We start from the raw sequence: 21096 nt of genomic DNA, 5'->3' as shown, positions 1-21096 counted from the left end.
GTGCTACAAAAGTTGATACGTAAAAAAAAAAAAGAGAAAAACAGGACAAAATGGAACATAGCAACATATTGCAACTACCACATAATACATTTATTATATGTATAAAAAGAAACATGTATTACAGGCCACTGAAGATACTTCACAAATAAAAAAAGCAAAACGCACATGGCAATAAACAAACTGCCTTAAATTAGTTGCATAGACGGAACATACCTCCCTGAATTTTAAAGCAATGAATTAGACAGAAAAAATGATGAGCCCCCCAGGGGGTCCACAACTCTTTTGTGGACACGTGTGTAGCGAGCACGGGACGCCGAGCTACTGTGGCCCTCCTTCCTTTCCGGGCTGCATACCTTCCCTTCCCTTTCCGCATCCCTCCCCGTCCCCCATCTTCCGCCCCCCCCCCCCCTCACCTCTGGCTCTTTCCTTCCCTTTCTCCCCCTCTGGGAGTATGGTTTGTGCCTACGTCCGGAGACGGACGCTCGAAACTGTTCCAAATCCCTTGCTTCCTACACTTAAAAGTCCTCGTCCTTCCTCTGTCATTCTCTTTTCCTTCCCGCTTCTCCTTGCCCTTTTCTCCGCTGCAGCGTTTGAGACCCCCTCTTCTTTCCTTTCCCTTTCTCTTTTTCCTCCCTGTGCATGTCTGAAGGCCGACCCACGCACTTTTGTGCGTAGCCGGTGACGGGATAACGCGTAATTCCCCGCCCCGGGTAAACAGGTAGGACACGTACGTACCCCCTGGTAACGGCCAGGCCCAGGGAGGGGTGATTACCCGAGCTGATACCTTCCGAAAGTGCCGATTGGTCCCTCCGTCCGTTTGTCGGGAGGTGTGACCTGAGGTGTGAACAATCACCTAAGGCGGGTGTGCCCTCGGTGAGGGCCCCCACAAGGGAGGAGCGCGCCATCGGAGACGCCAGTAATCATGGGGGATTCTTCCGCAATGGTTTCCTCACCTTCCACTATGTCTGCTCACAAACGTAAGTTCACTGAGTCTCAGCCACAGACGGTTCTTCCATCGTTGCCACAGTTCCTTGTTGTTTCTCGGTCTGACGAAGGTCACGACATTTCCACGGTCAACCCTTTCATTATTCAGAAAGGTGTCGACGCAATTGCGGGTCCTGTAAAGTCTTGTTCCAGATTACGGAATGGCACCCTGTTGTTAGAAACACACAGCGCCCTCCAGGCTCAAAAATTGCTGCGTACTTCTCTGCTCCACACCTTCTCTGCGTACTTCTCTGCTCCACACCTTCCCTGTCCGGGTGGAACCGCACCGTACCTTAAGTCCCTCACGTGGAGTCGTTTATACACGCTCCCTCGATGAATTGTCTGACGAAGAAATTCAGCACTACCTGTCTGACCAGGGCGTCACGGCTGTTCATCGGGTTATGAAAAGGGTTGACCCAAACATTATTCCAACCCGCACTGTCTTCTTGACATTTGACAAAGTTCAACTCCCATCAAAAATCAAAGCAGGCTATGAGATAATCTCCGTTCGCCCTTATGTCCCAAACCCTACGCGTTGCTATCGATGTCAGCGGTTCAATCACACCAGCCAGTCCTGTTCCAATCCGGCCAAATGTGTTACGTGTGGCAAGGATGCCCATGAGGGTGCTTGTCCACCTCCATCCCCTCGCTGCATCAACTGTATGGGTGATCACGCTGCTTCCTCTCGAGATTGCCCCGTTTTTAAGGACGAAAAGATCATCCAGGAAATAAGAGTGAAGGAAAAGGTGTCGACCTTTGCTGCTCGAAAATTATTCGCCAGTCGACAGCCCACCGTGCTTCAGAAACGAAAATACAGCTCTGTCTTTGCTTCTCCTCGGCAAACAAAGGAGGCGGCCACGCAGACTTGCGACCTCACCTTTAGTACCACGGTCGTCAGATCGGCCAGTGCAAAGATCGCCCTTTCAACCTCACCACTTTCGCCTGCCCACTCAATGGCTCACCCTCCGTCGGGTTCTGCTAAATCTCGAGCCCAAAAGTCAGACGCCAAGTCTTCGAAAAAAGAGCATTCTCGTGAAGAGTTTTTACGTACCGCAACTTCACAACCATCGGTTCCTCCTTCATCTAAACATCATCCTTCCAAGAAGGCTACGAAGAAACACAGTTCCTCTCCTTCTCCGCCAAGGCATGTCCCATCTACAGCACCACCTGGCGGAAATCGCCCTCGGCCGTCTTCTGTGTCGCCGAGGCGCACTGCTGGTGGCCGGTCAACCGGCCGATCGCTGGTGGCAGGAGCTGCTCCTGACCAACCTATGGATCAGGATCTTCTGCCTTCGACTGAATGCCATTCCATGCTGTCGGTCGCAAGCTTTGAGCAGTCGTTGAGTTGACAGCACCCTTGGTCACGTTCCTCCATTTCCTGTTCACCCTATGTCCATTATCCACTGGAATATCCACGGCATTCGAACCAATCGGGATGAATTGTCGATCCTCTTACGATCCTACTCGCCGGTCATCTTCTGTCTTCAGGAAACAAAGCTGCGTCCCCATGACCGCTTTGTTCTCCCTCATTTTCAGTCCGTCCGATATGACCTCCCCTCTGTTTAAGGCACTCCAGCCCATGGAGGACTCATGATTCTGCTCCATGATACTCTCCATTATCACCCACTCCCCTTAAACAGTTCCTTCCAAGCTGTCGCCGTCCGTCTTTCCCTTTCCGGATACACGTTCTCTCTTTGTACGGTATACATTCCATCGTCCACACCAATGGCACGAGCTGATCTCCTTCATCTTCTTGATCAGCTTCCACCCCCCTATTTGCTGGTTGGGGACTTCAATGCCCACCACCTGCTTTGGGGATCTCCGCATCCTTGTCCACGTGGCTCACTATTGCTTCCACCAAGCGGATCTAGTCTGCCTCAACACTGGGGTCCCCACGTTTTTGTCTGCCTCCACGACAAATTTATCTCATTTGGACCTTTCGGTCGGTACTGTTCCGCTAGCTCGGCGCTTCGAATGGTTCGCCCTTGATGATACACACTCGAGTGACCACTTTCCATGTGTTCTTAGACTGCAGCCTCAACTGCCATATATGCGCTCGCGACGCTGGAAGTTTGCCCAAGCCGATTGGACACTTTTTTCGTCTCTAGCAACATTCGATGACCGTCGCTTTCCCAGCGTCGACGATGAGGTCACACATGTTACCGGCGTTATTCTCACGGCTGCGGAACGTTCAATACCACGCACCTCCAAATTGCTCCGGCGCCCCCCAGTTCCTTGGTGGAACGAGGCATGCCGTGACGCAATACGTGAGCGGCGACGTGCTCTTCGCATTTTCCGTCACCATCCAACTATGGCCAACTGTATCCGATATAAGCAGCTCCGTGCGCGATGCCGTCGCGTCATCCGCGATAGCAAGAAGGCAAGCTGGAAATTCTTTATTAGCTCATTTAACACCTTCACTCCCTCGTCGGAAGTTTGGAGTCGGCTTCGACGGTTCTCAGGCGCGCCTAGTTTCTCCCCGGTCTCTGGGCTCACTGTCGCGCATGATACCTTAGTGGACCCCGTCGCAATTTCTAACTCATTGGGTCAGCACTTTGCTGAAATTTCGAGTTCTTCAAATTACCCGCCAGCGTTTCTCCCGAAGAAACGTGCAGCGGAAGTGCGACATCTTGCTTTCACCTCTCAACATGACGAAAGCTACAATACTGTTTTCTCCATGCGGGAACTCCAACATGCCCTCTCTTCTTCTCGCTCCTCCGCCACAGGACCGGATGGTATCCATGTCCAAATGTTGCTGCATTTATCAACCCATAGTCTGCGTTACCTCCTTCGCCTTTATAATCGAATTTGGACCGACAGTACATTTCCCAGGCGATGGCGGGAAGCTATTGTCGTTCCCGTTCCGAAACCTGGAAAGGACAAACATCTCCCCTCTAGTTATCGTCCCATTTCTCTCACGAATAGTGTCTGTAAGGTTTTGGAGCGTATGGTGAATACCGTTTCGCTTGGTGGCTGGAATCCCGCAGTCTTTTAACACCAGCCCAATGCGGATTCCGAAAGCATCGTTCTGCAGTTGACCATCTTGTTGCTCTCTCCACTTATATCATGAACAATTTTCTCCGGAAACGCCAAACGGTAGCAATATTTTTTGATCTGGAGAGAGCATACGATACCTGTTGGAGGACAGGCATCCTCTGCACACTGTTCTCTTGGGGCTTCTACATCTACATCTACATTGATACTCCGCAAGCCACCCAACGGTGTGTGGCGGAGGGCACTTTACGTGCCACTGTCATTACCTCCCTTTCCTGTTCCAGTCGCGTATGGTTCGCGGGAAGAACGACTGTCTGAAAGCCTCCGTGCGCGCTCTAATCTCTCTAATTTTACATTCGTGATCTCCTCGGGAAGTATAAGTAGGGGGAAGCAATATACTCGATACCTCATCCAGAAACGCACCCTCTCGAAACCTGGCGAGCAAGCTACACCGCGATGCAGAGCGCCTCTCTTGCAGAGTCTGCCACTTGAGTTTATTAAACATCTCCGTAACGCTATCACGGTTACCAAATAACCCAGTGACGAAACGCGCCGCTCTTCTTTGGATCTTCTCTATCTCCTCCGTCAACCCGACCTGGTACGGATCCCACACTGATGAGCAATACTCAAGTATAGGTCGAACGAGTGTTTTGTAAGCCACCTCCTTTGTTGATGGACTACATTTTCTAAGCACTCTCCCAATGAATCTCAACCTGGTACCCGCCTTACCAACAATTAATTTTATATGATCATTCCACTTCAAATCGTTCCGTACGCATACTCCCAGATATTTTACAGAAGTAACTGCTATCAGTGTTTGTTCCGCTATCATATAATCATACAATAAAGGATCCTTCTTTCTATGTATTCGCAAAGGGCTGCCCCTTTTTCTTCGCGAATTTATGGCAGAGCGCACATTTCGGGTGAGGGTGAACACTACTCTCTCCCGTACTTTCTCCCAGGAAAACGGGGTACCCCAGGGCTCCGTGCTGAGTGTTGTACTGTTTGCCATCGCCATTAATCCAATTATGGATTGTCTCCTTCCTGATGTCTCGGGCTCCCTCTTTGTGGACGATTTTGCGATCTACTACAGCTCTCAACAGACCAGCCTTCTTGAACGACGTCTTCAGGGATGTCTCGATCGCCTCCACTCGTGGAGCGTCAAAACCGGCTTCCGTTTCTCACCCAGTAAGACCGTTTGTGTTAATTTTTGGCGATGTAAGGAGTTTCTTCCGCCCTCTTTACATCTAGGTCCTGTCAACCTTCCGTTTTCGGACGTCGCTAAATTCTTGGGTCTTATGTTTGACAGAAAACCGTGCTGGTCCTCCCACGTTTCCTATCTTTCGGCTCGCTGTCTGCGTTCCCTTAACACCCTCCGTGTCCTGAATGGTACCTCCTGGGGAGCGGACCGAGTGGTTCTTCTCCGCCTCTATCGCGCCTTAGTGCGCTCGAAATTGGATTATGGAAGCATAGTCTACTCCTCTGCTCGGCCGTCTATTCTTCGGCGTCTCAACTCTATCCACCACCGTGGATTACGTTTAGTGTCTGGAGCTTTTTACACCAGCCCTGTGGAAAGCCTTTATGCTGAGACTGCTGAACCTCTGCTGTCCAATCGGCGGGCAGTCCTTCTGAGTCGTTATGCTAGCCATCTGTCTTCCATGCCTGCTAATCCAGCCCATGACCTTTTTTCCGACGCCTCCTTTGATGTAGGGTATGCAGGCCGCTCCTCCTCCCTACTACCCCCGGGAGTCCGCTTCCGTCAACTGCTCCATTCTCGTTCCTTCCGCTTTCCTAAAACCTTCTTGACAACTTGGGGTACAGCACCGCCTTGGCTCCGTCCCCGGATCGACTTGCTCCGAGACCTATGTCGATTTCCCAAGGATGGTACCCCTACACTTGTTTACCGTCGGGCATTTGCTGCTCTATGTGCACAAATGACGGACGCCACATTTATTTACACCGACGGCTCGAAAACATCGTTAGGTGTAGGGAGTGCCTATATTGTTGGCGACACCCCAAATCACTTTCGGCTTCCCGACCAGTGTTCGGTTTATACTGCGGAGCTTTACGCTGTTCTCCAGGCTGTCCACTACATCCGCCACCATCGGCGGATACAGTACGTAATCTGCTCAGATTCTCTCAGCTCTCTCCTATGTCTCCAAGCTCTTTACCCTGTGCACCCTCTGGTCCACCGGATTCAGGACTGTCTGCGCTTGCTCCACCTGGGGGGCGTCTCGGTGGCGTTCCTCTGGCTCCCGGGACACGCTGGTATCTGTGGGAATGAGGCGCCCGATATAGCGGCCAAGGCTGCAGTCTCTCTTCCTCGGCCAGCTATTCAGTCGCTTCCCATTACCGATCTACGGAGCGGTTTATGTCGCCAAGTTGCTCATTTATGGCATGCGCATTGGTCAACACTTCCCCATAATAAATTGCGGGAAGTGAAAGCCCTTCCTTGCACTTGGACCTCTTCCTCCCGAACGCGTCGTCGGGAGGAGGTAATTTTAGCTCGACTCCGGATAGGGCACTGTCTTTTTAGCCATCGACATCTTTTAAGCGGTGATCCTCCCCCACTCTGTCCCCACTGCTCTCAGCTGTGGACAGTCAGACACCTTTTAATTGAATGCCCCTATTTTAATCCGTTACGCTCCCGTCTACAGCTATCGCCTGATCTATCGTCGATTTTTAGCAGATGACATGCGCTCAGCCGACTGCGTTCTCCAGTTTATTAGTGACAGTGAAATGACGTCAGTCATTTGAAGTTTGTTTGTTTTGTTTTTTTTTTTGGGGGGGGACACAACCAACCCCTTCCTATAATGGATTTTTAAGCATTCCTTCTGCTTTTAGTTTCTCAAATTTTATGACTTTGTTCCCATTGCTGCTGGTTTTAAATTTCGGTTTTTTCCTGTTTCCTACGTCAGGGGCTGGGCGCTAATGACCATAGAAGTTTTGCGCCAAAAAAAAAAAAAAAAAAAAAGATGAGGATGAGAAAATGATAGAGAACAGTATTCCTTCCTTTTGTATTTCTGATTGTGACCTTTCATTATGAATTTCATCAGCGCAACATAAGCAGCATTCTGGTATGATGTTCTGATTCAATCTTGTACAACCATATTTTAAAGAAACACCCTAATATATTGAATACTCAGATATGTTTTCACTATTCCTGCTTCTTAAAGTGGCATGTTTTTCTCACCATTTGCTTAATAGTAGTAGTATCAAAACTGTTCATCTAGTTACATGCTGTTTGCAATCTCTTCTTTTGTTATACTTCTCCTTCTTATGTACTTAAACAACCAACATAATTGAAACTTCTTGGCAGATTAAAACTGTGTGCCCAACCGAGACTCGGACTCGGGACCTTTGCCTTTCGCGGGCAAGTGCTCTACCAACTGAGCTACCGAAGCACGACTCACGCCCGGTCCTCACAGCTTTACTTCTGCCAGTATCTCGTCTCCTACCTTCCAAACTTTACAGAAGCTCTCCTGCGAACCTTGCAGAACTAGCACTCCTGAAAGAAAGGATACTGCGGAGACACGGCTTAGCCACAGCCTTGGGGATGTTTCCAGAATGAGATTTTCACTCTGTAACCAGTAATGAATATAATCACATATTGATCAAATTCTGCATACTTCATCTGAGAGCTGATCAACATTAAAATTTACTATTATCAACCAAAATTATCAGAAAAAATTCCTTCCCTTTTGCAATGCTTGTTAAATTTCCATATGATGATCAGCACATGCAAGTACTTGTCTGATAGATTATGAAGCCATTCATACAGTATGCAGAATATCTTACTGTACACCTGAATTAATGCAGTATTAGAAAAGGTACTACAAGATTTCATTAATGTGCGCACCCAGTGCAAGCTTATCATAAATGTACAGAATCAAGCAAGTACAGTGTACACGTTTTTAATGCATTATTGCCAGTGACTACTACTGAATAAGTAGGGGGAAAATGAATGTCAGAGTAATGAAGGTGAACCTAATGGTACATGAACAAATAGTAGTTAACACCGCATACATAGACTTCAAACAGTGGAAAATCTAGGATAGAATGATGACAGTGTTATGAAAAGGATAGATTGCTACACACAATGTAGTGGAGATGCTGAACTGCAGAAAGGCAAAACAGGAGGACTGCTAAACAATTTGCTTTACGGCTCATATCCCTGTAGTAGACATAGATGCAAGACCTGCCCCATAAATTTCCCCACAACAACCACCTACCCCAGCCTGGTTACAAGCATCACTTATCCCATCAAATGCAGGGCTACCTGTGAAACCACAATCTACAGGCTAAGCTGCAGCCACTGTTCTGTATTCTACTTGGGTGTGACAACCAGCAAGCTGTCTGTCCCCTTGAGTGACCACCAACAAACTATGGCCAAGAAACAGCTTCACCACCCAGTTGCTGAGCACTCGGCCCAACGAATCATCCTTCATTTCAAAGGCTGCTTCACAGCCTGTGCCATCTGGATCCTTCCTACAAACACCAGCTTTTCTGAATTGTGCAGGTGGGGTGCTCTCCCTGCAATATATTCAACTTTCCCATAACCCTCCTGGCTTCAGCCTTCATTAGTTGCTGTTCTTCACCCAACTATCCTCTTCACTATTCTCATACCAGCACTACACAGCCTTCTATTCCAATGCACTCAGTCTTTTTACATCACTCCTCTTTTCCACCCGCCCCCCCCCCCCCCATCCCCTCCAACCTGCCCTCTGTCAATCCTCCTGACTGCACCTATAGTTATCCTACCCTCCCCCTACCTCATCATTGCGTGCTCCCACAAACAACATTTTACCATCCCCCACCCCACCCCAACCCTACTAATCCTCCCTCTCTCTGCCCCAGCCTCCTCTGTATATTCCCACCATTCAGCAGCTTCTCCCATAAAATGCCCGAGCTCACAATCTGGCTTCAGCAGCCAGAGAAAATGAATCTTGTGTGTGTGTGTGTGTGTGTGTGTGTGTGTGTGTGTGTGTGTGTGTGTGTGAGAGAGAGAGAGAGAGAGAGAGAGAGAGAGAGAGACTGAGACTGACTGGTCAAAAGCTTACTTGCTTAGCAGTCTTTCTATTCTGCCTGCCTGCAACTCAGTATCTCCCCTGTATGCTAAGCAGCAGTCTCTCCTTTCCATAATATTGTACATAAACTTCACTCAGATTAGTAATACACATTGATGGTGGCTATGCCTAGAGCACATGAAGTAAAAGAAAGCATCTGCAATCCAAGTGTACAATGAACAATTACAGTTGTACTTGACAGCAAGAAAAGATAACGTGAGATACAATGATTGTTACACAGCCCTAAAAATACTGAGCCTCCAACATCGTAGACAATTTATACATGTCTTATTCATTCAGGAACTTCAGTGCTCAGTATACTTGACCAATATACACAATGACAACATCCATTAAAACAGAGTACAGTGCCTTCCATCTAGAGCCAAATAACCAAGTTGTCTGCACTGACTGTGCATACATAGAGATGTGCACTTGTTCTTACTTGCAGCCACTGTCAAAAGTCACTGCTGCTTTTCTACTGCCACACTGGCACATATAAAGCCTCACTTCACTCAGAGGTCACCTCAGCACAGTAGTGTGCATAGCCAATGTAACTATAGTGCCAAACATAGCACATTTTTAAATTTTTTTTTTCACTACAGTGCTTCTACCGGCTATTTTCTGATTCTGTAGCAAAAGTTTTGCTAAACTTTTTCTCCAACTAGGGTGAATTTTTCATAAGCTTCTTGCCTTACATATTATCAATTTCCCTTTCTCGACAATAGAAAAGAAAACTAATAATGGATGTGGAATAAGAGTGCTCTTGAGAGGTGGTGTGTGAATTGGGGCAGATGTTTCCGTTTCCTTTTACTGTGCATATCACAGCTGAGTAAATTAAAAATGTATCTTAACATAAATTTTATAGCATACTGAACAATAAGCTTGGCCTAACTTATGATTCTTCAGTTTCTCCTTGCATTTTTGTTGTTAAAGAGTCAACAGTTGTCCTGCTGGTCCACAGTGTCCAACAGGCACAATATTTTGGTGTTCAGACAAGTTGCCATCGTCAAGTGTGCTGAGGGCGCATAGTGGACTTATATCCCCTCCCACTGGAAGCCATTTCCTCTGTGGTCCTCACCCAAGGGCATGTGTCAGCAGTCACCGAGATGCTTGCGTCGGCATCTGTAGTAGTGTCAGTGTAGTTGCTTTGTCCGCACTAGTTGCCAGATTGTTATTTGCTGAGCGTCGTCTTAAGTAGACTGTGATGGTTCCCAAGCCTTGCTATGAACATACAACAATTTTAGTGCAAACTTAGAAATACTGGGACAGTGTCATTACAGAAGCCTTTCAGCATTTACGTTTTAATGTGTGTTTGCCATCTGTATTATCAGATATTTTAGCAGATACAGCACAAGCTGTAGATTGTACTTTACTTTTTATTCATTGTAGTAATATGGTGAAAGAAATTCAATTTTCAACTATTTGAGCAACCTCCTCAGAGGGAAAGTGATCATAATGCTCTGAGCCTAATCGACCAGAGTACAGTGGTAGCTAAAAATGAACTTTAATTTCATTTGGTAACTGACCATTTTAAGTAATGACACAGGCATTTATGACCTAAACTGTATTGCATCCTGAAGAAGCAGCAGTACTACCACAGATGCCACTGCAAATGTCTCTGCGATTGCTGACTTGTACCCTCAGGTGTGGATTGCGGAGGGAACGGCTTGTAGCCCTCAGCAGCTCAGCTCATCATTGCACATGTTAATGGTGATATGTCTGGTTCCCAAAATATTGTGCCTGTTCGATATGTTGGACCAGCAGCACACCCGTAGACTGTTCAATCGTGGCATATTATATCAATTAAAGTCAATAAGACACACATTATCAGTCAAAGATGCTAGGTGTAGTAAGTTCAGATTTGACAAATGTAAAGGTCCTGAGTTACTGGTGGGTCAGTTCTGATGATATAAGCTTTTAGGATACATCGTAACCTAGACCTATATCACAATTTTACAGTTTTCTCGGGTAAATTTTCTGTAGAACATTTGTAAAATTGATGCCGAAAGTAGAAGGCAATCCTAGCAAAAGAAACCAACAGTTTCTACCAAAGTAATTTCAGACTTCAAGAACTTTACAAAAAGCCTATTGAGAACAATATTTGGTTTTGTTTTATAGAAGAAAGATGGACTTGTGTGCCAGCACTGCTGCAATATTTGTCGCAGTCAGACATTGCGAACTGCATTTGCAGAAACTAGACCCACAGTGTCTGCTTATTTTCTAAAATAGGATCATTTCTTAGTATAACTTTCCAGTCTAAGTGGACAAAGTGAAGTATGAAAGAGTACCATACTCACCAAAGTTCATTATGGTCTCAAAGTGTGTGATGCAAAATCTCAAAAACACACAGCTGTGAACTGGAAAGTTCTTAAATTTCCCAGTTATTTCAAAATTACACTATATATATTTTGCTGCAGTCATAGTACAAATATAATTACAGACATCAGTCCCAAATACATTGAGAAGAATGTGCCTTTGTGTGACACTGAAAACATTGGGCCCTGACCCAAAGCTCGCAAACTATACATCTAAGAATATAGTCTTTGTAAGTATCCTTCAGACAAATCAGGTGGCAGTGATGAACCTGGTTCATGAATGGATGTGGTTCTTGTTGCTGATGAGACAGCTCAATAGAAATAGATCCAACCACATGAGGCCCACTTGGCATACTTAAAATGACAGCAGGGTCCCATTCCACAAACATAAGTGTACATAATCATCGCATTATTACTTCATTTTTGTCCAAATAAAGGGACATCTGCTTTCATTATTAACATATGTGACAGTGTTTTTGTGTAATCTTTTCCTTTCATGCTGAATTAACTCTTAGAGTCCCAACAATATGAAAGACAATATAATTTTAAAATTTTTAATGACATTAAATATTACCATAATAATAAGCAATGATTATAAGAAGAAATATGCAAAAAGTAAACTAATTTTAAGGAGGTGGTTTTAGTTTGGAGCCACTGGAATGTACAATTTTCAACCACGAGCATGTCGTGTTATATTTGAAAGCAAATTCATATTTTCCATGGACACAATCCCCATCTCGAAATTTCTGTGAGCTCATAATTCCTAAAACAACTCAAGTCTCAATAACAAGAAAAAATGGGCATAAAATTTAATAAATGTTGTGTAAGGGTCTATGGGTTGCACGCAGCCGTACGGTACGTAAGAAGTGCTCACCAGCCGACCCGTCTGGAATGCAGACAATTTGCTTGGTCAGTACATGCGTATCCAGCCGCAGTGTGAGGTGACACAGAGTACACCACTGGCCGACGTGCACGGTATTAACTAGCGTGGCCTCGGGTGCGAATATCTCTCTTTTCTTAGAGCACCATAGAGCCTTTCGATATGACCGTAATTAGGGTGTCAGACACACTGATGATGGGTGCATGTAGCGTGTGTGTTTTATAACCTGCCTTTGTCAATAAAACTGTTTAAACTTACTTCTCATGTTTGCATATTGCTGTACCTCGAGGACCTACCACCTTACAAATCCTGACAAAACATTCGTGTAATCATCATCCGGGGCACAACACAAACAACCCCCTTATAGTTGTATACTGCTCCAGTGGTTTCATTTCAAAGCAACTCATAAAAACAGTAGTCAAACTCAGATTTATGTTGCAATAACTTTAGATATACTTACATATCACTGTCAGTGATCTCAGTATGGCCACTATAGAAAGTCAAACATGCCACAATCTCCTACAATTGTGTAGCACAGTTACTGCACTGACTGTTGGTTTGAATGCTGTGAGTGCTACAATGCACAACATTCCTAAAAGTATCTCGGTGTACCTTTAGATGTATTTGTCTTGCAACAACAGCAGCTGTTGTCGTTTCATGCTAAAGGCACTGATACTTCAAAACAAAATTAATAAACTGGCAGTTTCAGGCAAAAATCACTGGTACACGAAGTGTTAATTTTCAAGTGAATGGATCTTGCTTCGGAAAAGATGCATGCAATGTATTTGATTTAGTGTTCTACATTAATATTAGTGGTTCACGTTTTAGTAAATTCCATGATTATTTCATGTGTCAAATTACTCACACAGTATGGTTTATAGTCATCTCCATCTTGTTATGCAAGCTGCCACTAAACTAACACTGCAAGAATGACATCTCGGAACCACTAAAAGCTGCTGTCATCACAAGTCTTTGTGCTCAGTGCCGATTGTTGTGACCCCACAAACCTAGAGCCTGCTAAAGAGGTAGACAGAAGATCTTGATTTGATCCAGCCACCTGCTTGCTGGTCTTCCCTTTGGTCTCTTGTCCTTGATCTTCTCTTCCAAGATTATTTTAAAGAGTTTTCTCCATCTTATATCACAGTATGGCCAGAGAACTGGAGAATTTTGTTGTTGACATGAAGAGAGAATTGCTGGAGATATTGAGTTGTTGAATAATGTACACATTTAGCCTTCGTTCGTTCCATTTTATGCGCAACTTTCTGCACCAGCACCAAAGCTGAAATGCAGAAATGCACTAGTATGCTGCTTGTCTCAGGCCTTAAGGGTCCATGTTTTGCAACCATTAAAGAAGGCAGAAAACAGTCGTTTCAACAAGCTGCATCTTTGTGGTGTCAGTTATCAATCTGCTCTGCCAGGTCTTGGTGAGTTTCTTCATAGCCACTCAATGCAGCATGATCCATCTTCATAGCTTCTCATGTCTCAGATTGTTGATCGAAAGGAAGGTGACAGAATGCAAGATTTCTTGTTCCTTCAATCAGCCAGTGAGTTGAACCTGTGCACTTGTCAGCCAGTCATCATGAGTCTGGATTTACTGAGATTGATGACTAAGCCATGTGATAGACTAATGTCATTTACTTTTGTTAGTAGCACAGCAAGTTCATGTTTGCTGCTGGCTAAAAGCGTGATGTCATCAGCAAACTGGAGTTTGTTAAATTTTACCACAGATTGAGATGGCTTTAGTCGAACCATCAAGATCATTCTTAATGACATGTTCTTCATAGATGTTGTACACTTTGTGGGAACAGAACACAACCCCCTCTGACAACTTTTGGTACACTAAAGAAATCAGACTTGCCAGGACTTGGCTCCACAGCTGTTAAGTGATTATTGTACAGAATTCTGATCAGTGCTGTCAAATGTGATGGGACACAAACTCTGCAAGCATCTGCCACAACTTTTCCCCGATAACACAGTCAAAGGCTTTCCTATATTCAAGGAAGCAGATGGAAGACAGGATCTCAGAGTTCTTGCAATTTTTCATTTTTCATATTTTGAGAATCTGTGCAAGAGTTCCTTTTCCTGCTACGAAACCTGGATGTCCTGAGGGTATATGATATTGAATGTATGGCTTCAAATGCTGGTTCAAGAGTCAGAGCAAAATTTTACTTGTATGGGTTGTGGGAGCAATAGTTAGTTAGTGGAGCAGTGCCTCATTCCACCTTGCTTGTGTAACGGGATGAAGAGACTTCAACAAGTATTGTGACCACTTCCTATTTTCCTATCTTCATGTACACGATGAATGCAGCACACCACCACCTTCCTGCCGCATTTCTTCAATCATCTCCTCAGACATACTGTCTTAGAGCAGAGGCTTTATAGCCCTTCAGATGTTGAATTGTTTATTTTGCTGCCCAAGATTGTAGTTTCTGGTGTAAGTTGCTCAACTACTTGATGGTCCACTTTTAATTCCATAATAAAACTTTTCATACTACTGTTTCCACTTCACAACGGTGTCTTCCATGTCTCTGATAGGATTGCCATTTTCATAGTTTACCACCACCCCACAAGGATTAAATTCAGCTACTGTAAAATGTTTGTGTATTTATCAACAACCAGTTTAGGCCAACAATCTCCAAATTCTGAACATAATTACGTCAGGGTAAAGGAATGTTCCTTGACATGCAGCACATAATGAATTGCAAAAACTCTCTTGTGTACACACACACACACACACACACACACACACACACAAAGGTGGTCCATTGATTGTGACCAGACCAAATATCTCATGAAATAAGCGTCAAACGAAAAAACTACAATGAATGAAACTTGTTTAGCTTGAAAGGGGAAACCAGATGGCGCTGTGGTTGGCCCGCTAGATGGTGCTGCCATAGGTCAAACGGATGTAAATCGGGTTTTTTAAAATAGGAACCCCCATTTTTATTACATATTCATGTAGTACGTAAAGAAATGTGAATGTTTTATTTGGACCACTTTTTTCGCTTTGATAGATGGCGCTGTAATAGTTACAAACATATGGCTCACAATTTTAGACAAACAGTTGGTAACAGGTAGGTTTTTAAATTAAAATACAGCATGTAGGTACGTTCGAACATTTGATTTCGGTTGTTCCAATGTGATACATGTACCTTTCTGAACTTATCATTTCTGAGAACACATGCTGTTACAGCCTGATTACCTGTAAATACCACATCAATGCAATAAATGCTCAAAATGATGTCCGTCAACCTCAATGCATTTGGCAATATGTGTAACGACATTCCTCTCAACAGCGAGTGGTTCGCCTTCCATAATGTTCGCACTTGCATTGACAATGCTCTGATGCATGTTGTCAGGGGTTGTCGGTGGATCACGATAGCAAATATCCTTAAACTTTCTCCACAGAAAGACATCTGGGGACGTCAGATCTGGTGAATGTGCGGGCCATGGTATGGTGCTTGGACAACCAATCCACCTCTCATGAAATATGCTATTCAGTACCGCTTCAACCGCACGCAAGCTATGTGCCGGACATCGATCATGATGGAAGTACATCGCCATTCTGTCATGCAGTGAAACATCTTGTAGTAACACGAGTAGAATATTATGCAGGAAATCAGCATACATTGCACCATTTAGATTGCCATCGGTAGAATGGGGGCCAATTATCCTTCCTCCCATAATGCTGCACCATACATTAACTCGCCATGGTCGCTGATGTTCCACTTGTCGCAGCTATCGTGGATTTTCTATTGCCCAATAGTGCATATTATGCAGGTTTACGTTACCGCTGTTGGTGAATGATGCTTAGTCGCTAAATAGAACGCATGCAAAAAATCTGTCATCGTCCCATAATTTCTTGTGCCCAGTGGCAGAACTGTACATGATGTTCAGATTCGTTGCCATGCAAGTCCTGGTGCACAGAAATATGGTACGGGTGCATTCGATGTTGATGTAGCATTCTCAACAGACGTTTTGGAGATTCGCGATTCCCGCACAATTTGTCTGCTACTGAAATGCGGATTAGCCGTGACAGCAGCTAAAACACCTACTTGGGCATCATCATTTGTTGCTGGTTGTGGTTGATGTTTCACGTGTGGCTGAACACTTCCTGTTTCCTTAAATGACGAAGCTATCTGGCGAACGGTCGGGACACTTGGATGATGTTGTGAAGGATACCAAGCAGCGTACATATCACACGCCCGTTAGGCATTTTGATCACAATAGCCATACATCAACACGATATCGATCTTTTTCGCAATTGGCAAACAGTCCATTTTAAGGGAACCCGGAACCTAAAAATGATGAAATTTTGGGTTTTCAGTTTATTGTGAAATAAAATACTACAGATCTTCCTCTTTAAAATGACATCTTACCTGTAGCTCAACTCCAAGTATTGAAAATATTGTTTTCAATAATGTGCTGTAGTGGACATGTCGCAACATTGAATTTCCATGGATACATGCTCATTGAAAATATCGTTTTTCAAAACTTCCGGTCTTTCCAAAGACTTTATATTATGTTGGCAACACGATTTGATAGACAATTGTTTTGTCTGCATATTGTAGTCTTTGGATACTGTTGTTTACATTGAGCATTTGGTGGTTATTGCACAATTTGTGTTGTATTTCTATTGTGTAACTGGAACTTATCAAATATGCCTCGATTTAGTAACAGCGTTTACAAGGGGAAGAAGCCTCCTCCGAGGTACACTAGTGGAACTGTGACAATTTCTCTGACCTTGGGGAAATGATTCTGAAAATAGTGAGGTTATTCATGAAGTGAAATCTACTCCTGTCTCTAACACAAGCAAGAAGTTGCATGGATCAACTGAAAAATACTGCAGTTTGTTGGAGAATTGTAGTGAGGATAATGTGAATGAAATAATTAACATTTCATTGCTATCAAAGTTGACTGAGAGTTCAGTACTGTGTAAGGAATGTTGCAAATTGAGTATGTCAGTAAATGTCAAGCGACACATAGGACTTGCAGCAGAAATCTGTCTCCATTGTACTAGTTGTCATTACAGTGTTTCATTTTGGAACTCAGAATACATTGAAATAGGCCAAGGTGAAACTGATAGTGAGAAAAGCAAGTACTATGGTGTAAATATTAGATGTGTTAATGCTCTAAGGTCAATCGGTAAGGGATACTCTGCTGGTCAAATCTTTTGTGGTGTAATGAATCTACCACCACCACCATCGAAATTCTCAAAGTATAACTTGGTTGTTGGATCCTGTGTTGAAGATATTGCCCAGGAATCCATGAAAGAAACAGCGGTGAAGGAAGAAATTCCAAATGTTCAGAATCCTCGGGACCTGACTGTCGCACTATATGGTACGTGGCAGAAGTGTGGGCACACTTCACGCAATGGGGTAATAATGGCAACAAGTGCTGATACTACAAATGTTGTAGATGTTGTAATTAAATCCAAGCACTGTAGGTGTCCTAAAAGAGTGAAGGATGAGCATGCAGAAAACTGTCGAAAGAATTACAGTGGGTCTAGTGGGGCCATGGAAGTTTTCGGTGTGAAAGACATTTTCAGTCACTCTCTTCTGTGCTACAAGGTCAGATACCTACAGTTCTTGGGTGATGGTGATTCGAAGTTGTTTGCTGCTGTATCTGAGCTGAAATCTTATGGAAATGATGTTACCATTACTAAACAGGAGTGCATAGGTCACGTTCAGAAATGTATGGGAACAAGGCTGCATCGACTGAAGACCACAATGAAAGGCCAAGTACCCAGTGATGGAAAACCTTTGGGTGGAGCTAAAAGATTGACAGACGAGGTAATCGACAGATTGCAGAGAGACTATGGACTGGCAATAAGACAAAATACGCACAGTGTTGATGCAATGGAAAAGGCTGTAATGGCACTTTACTGCCACACCTTATCGACTGACGAGGAACCTTTACATGGACTATGCCCACAGGGACCCAATTCTTGGTGCAAGTACAACAAATATCAGGGATCTGAACATGTATACAAGTGTCATCACAGTCTACCAGAAACTGTCATGAAGGCTATAAAACCAATTTTCAGAGCTCTTTCTGCAACTGAACTTTTGAAGAAATGTCTCCATGGACGTACACAAAATCAAAATGAGAGTGTGAATAATGTAATTTGGACCATAATCCCAAAAAATGTTTTTGTGGAAATTCATACTCTTCATTTTGGAGTATATGATGCCATTGCTACGTACAACAATGGTAAGATTATAAAGTGCAATGTGCTGAAGAAGCTGGATGTGATGCCCGTAAAGTACATGGTGAGTGCAATGATGTTGATAGACAATGAGAAGAAATGGGATGCTGAAAGGAAAGAAAAGGAGTGTGAGAGGCAAGCCAGACAAAGAAGGAAAGGTGTGAAAAGAAGGCTAGATGGGGAGATGTCAAGTGACAGTGAAATCCCCTCTTATGGTGCTGGACTCCACTAAAATGTTAGTGAAACTTTGAAACTCGTTTTCCACAAGTCCACTTTTTTGCCATATAAGGAACATTTTCTGCTAAACTATTAGAGATAGAGACTTAAATTTTCAAGGAATGTAAACAGTGCCAATATACACCTTGTATCATAGCCTTTTTGTGATACATAATTGATAACAGATTTTATTTCAAAGATACTATGCCAAAAAATGTCAATTATTTTCAGTAACAAAATAATTAATATCTTCCCAAAAATCACCAATAAATTAAAATCCATATGGTACATGGTATTAAATATATGTAATGTTATACTGTAACAGTTTCATCATTCTGGTGTTAATAGTTCATAAGAAAATGTTCCTTACATTTAACATTGGAGGTATAGGACCTTCTGGGTCCCCTTAACACAGGTAATGTATCACGAAGCAAATACCGTCCACACTGGCGGAATGTTAAGTGATACCACATACTTACATGTTTGTGACTATTACAGCGCCATCTATCACAAAGCGAAAAAAGTGGTCCAACTAAAACATTCGTATTTCTTTGCGTACTACACGAATATGTAATAAAAAATGGGGCTTCCTATTTTAAAAATGCAGTTGATATCCGTTTGACCTATGGCAGTGCCATCTAGCGGGCCAACCATAGCGCCATCTGGTTTTCCCCTTTAAGCTAGACTAGTTTCGTTCTTTGTTTGATGTGTATTTCGTGAGATATTTGGCCTGGTCACTATCAATGGACACACTGTGTGTGTGTGTGTGTGTGTGTGTGTGTGTGTGTGTGTGAGAGAGATATTTGGCCCGGTCACTATCAATGGACACACTGTGCGTGCGTGCGTGCGTGCGCGCGTGCGCGCACATGTTGACATTCCATTACACTATTCTGCATATAGGACACCAAAGGCATATAGTAAACTCTGTGTATATTCATTTCAAAATGTATGTAGTTAGATAAATGTATTTAAATGCACAGAAGTAGTAATAAAATGTTCACATTTTTTGCACCATAAGTAGGAATTATGAAGGGAATCCTGACGTCATTATTGCTTTTGATTTCCAGGTATCATTGGAAGCTGCTGAAGGAATGGCAGAGGAAGTATCAAACAGTTCATGTTTTGTTAACTGGAAAGAAAACTCTCACTGAATGTATTGAAAAGCAACATGCACCAGCAAACAGAAATGCTACTCATCATGAAGATATTGAAATGAGTGTCTTCGTATGATGGATACTCTTTTGTAATGTTATTTATTTTCTGCTGCTCTATATTTTTAAATATGTATATTTTTAATTATGTATATGGAAGTTACTAATGTAACACTAGTTGTCTGTTTTGAAGGATTCCAATGTCACCAAATTTTGTTGAAGGGTGGCAGATTGTTTCAAATAGTGACATCAGGGATCCAAGAGATGTAAGAGCTCCTAAGGCAGCCATTGCGTATTGTTAAACTGAGCTCCAGTGCTTCTAATATTCTGTGCCTTGTGTTACACGGTTAACGATTTTATACATTAATATACATGTTATATTTTATGAAGTGCCTTGGCTGTTGGTATAAACAGCAGATCACAGTTGTGTGTTATTATAGGTGATGTCTGTTTTTAGACTGATAAATGTAAGTGAAAAGACCAGTATTAATGACAGCTTTAGAAGGTGTAAACAACTATTTTGACTCTATTTCTTTAACTTTCTAATCAGTAATTTTAAGTGCCTTTTTAACAGTACAGATTTGTCATTCCTGTCTTATGTAAGTATTATTACCAGTGTTGAAGTACAAAATGTTATAAATGTCACTTACCTTCTCTAAAAAGTACTAACAATATGAACAGCCAGGAATTTTCAGAGTTACGATAATAGCACAAAGAAGTGTAACAGTATTGCATGCAAATACTGTAATAATATTCACCCACATTATTTTTAGTGTTTCATCATGTTGTGATAAATGTACACTAATTTTTTTTGTAAATCTTTGAAAGAATAGTGATTTTATGAACTATGTTGTATATTTTTTTGTTGTGTATCAGCTTCAAACCTGCATTCTGTGTTGAGTGAGCGAGAATTCCCTTTGTTTCCATTTCTGGAAGTTTGTGGTGCGGCAGCTGCTGCTGCTGCTTGTTGCTTCATTTTATAAACTACATGACATAATCACTAATAAATGAAAAAGTCCATGTCTGAAACTGTGAGAAGAGTGCCTGATCTTATGTTAATGCCTCTTCCACGCATTCTTTCCTGAATCTGAAGGAAAGGACATGAAATTGTTACTCATGCTGGTGTAGTGTGGCAGTGGGAGTGGAGTACAATCTTTGATACTGGGATACGCGAAATTCCTCTCGTAGTAGTAGTAGTAGTAGTAGTAGTAACAGAAAAGTTCTCATGTTGTGTCACTGGACCTGTACCTGGACTGTCAGTGCATGTTTTTGTAGTTCACTA

The 21096-nt window shown here is 43.3% G+C and overlaps 1 protein-coding gene across 4 annotated transcripts in view; it reads left to right on the top strand.

Annotated features, from left to right (window-relative positions):
• The window catches only part of LOC124616201 (E3 ubiquitin-protein ligase MARCHF3-like), a 66217-nt gene extending 45558 nt beyond the window's left edge, over positions 1 to 20659 (top strand). The window contains exon 4 of one of the 4 annotated variants that reach the window (XM_047144505.1): positions 19731 to 20659. In XM_047144505.1, the coding sequence (XP_047000461.1) occupies positions 19731 to 19814 (84 nt within the window). In that variant the 3' untranslated portion in view covers positions 19815 to 20659. The remainder of the gene's footprint in view (positions 1 to 19730) is intronic. The other 3 variants (XM_047144504.1, XM_047144503.1, XM_047144502.1) reach the window with 3 other exon arrangements.
• Positions 20660 to 21096: the final 437 nt, after the last annotated feature.

Source organism: Schistocerca americana, chromosome 5 (assembly GCF_021461395.2).
Source record: "Schistocerca americana isolate TAMUIC-IGC-003095 chromosome 5, iqSchAmer2.1, whole genome shotgun sequence".
Taxonomy (NCBI): domain Eukaryota; kingdom Metazoa; phylum Arthropoda; class Insecta; order Orthoptera; family Acrididae; genus Schistocerca; species Schistocerca americana.
Note: the sequence above shows the minus strand (reverse complement) of the source record. Positions and strands in the feature narration are given on the sequence as shown.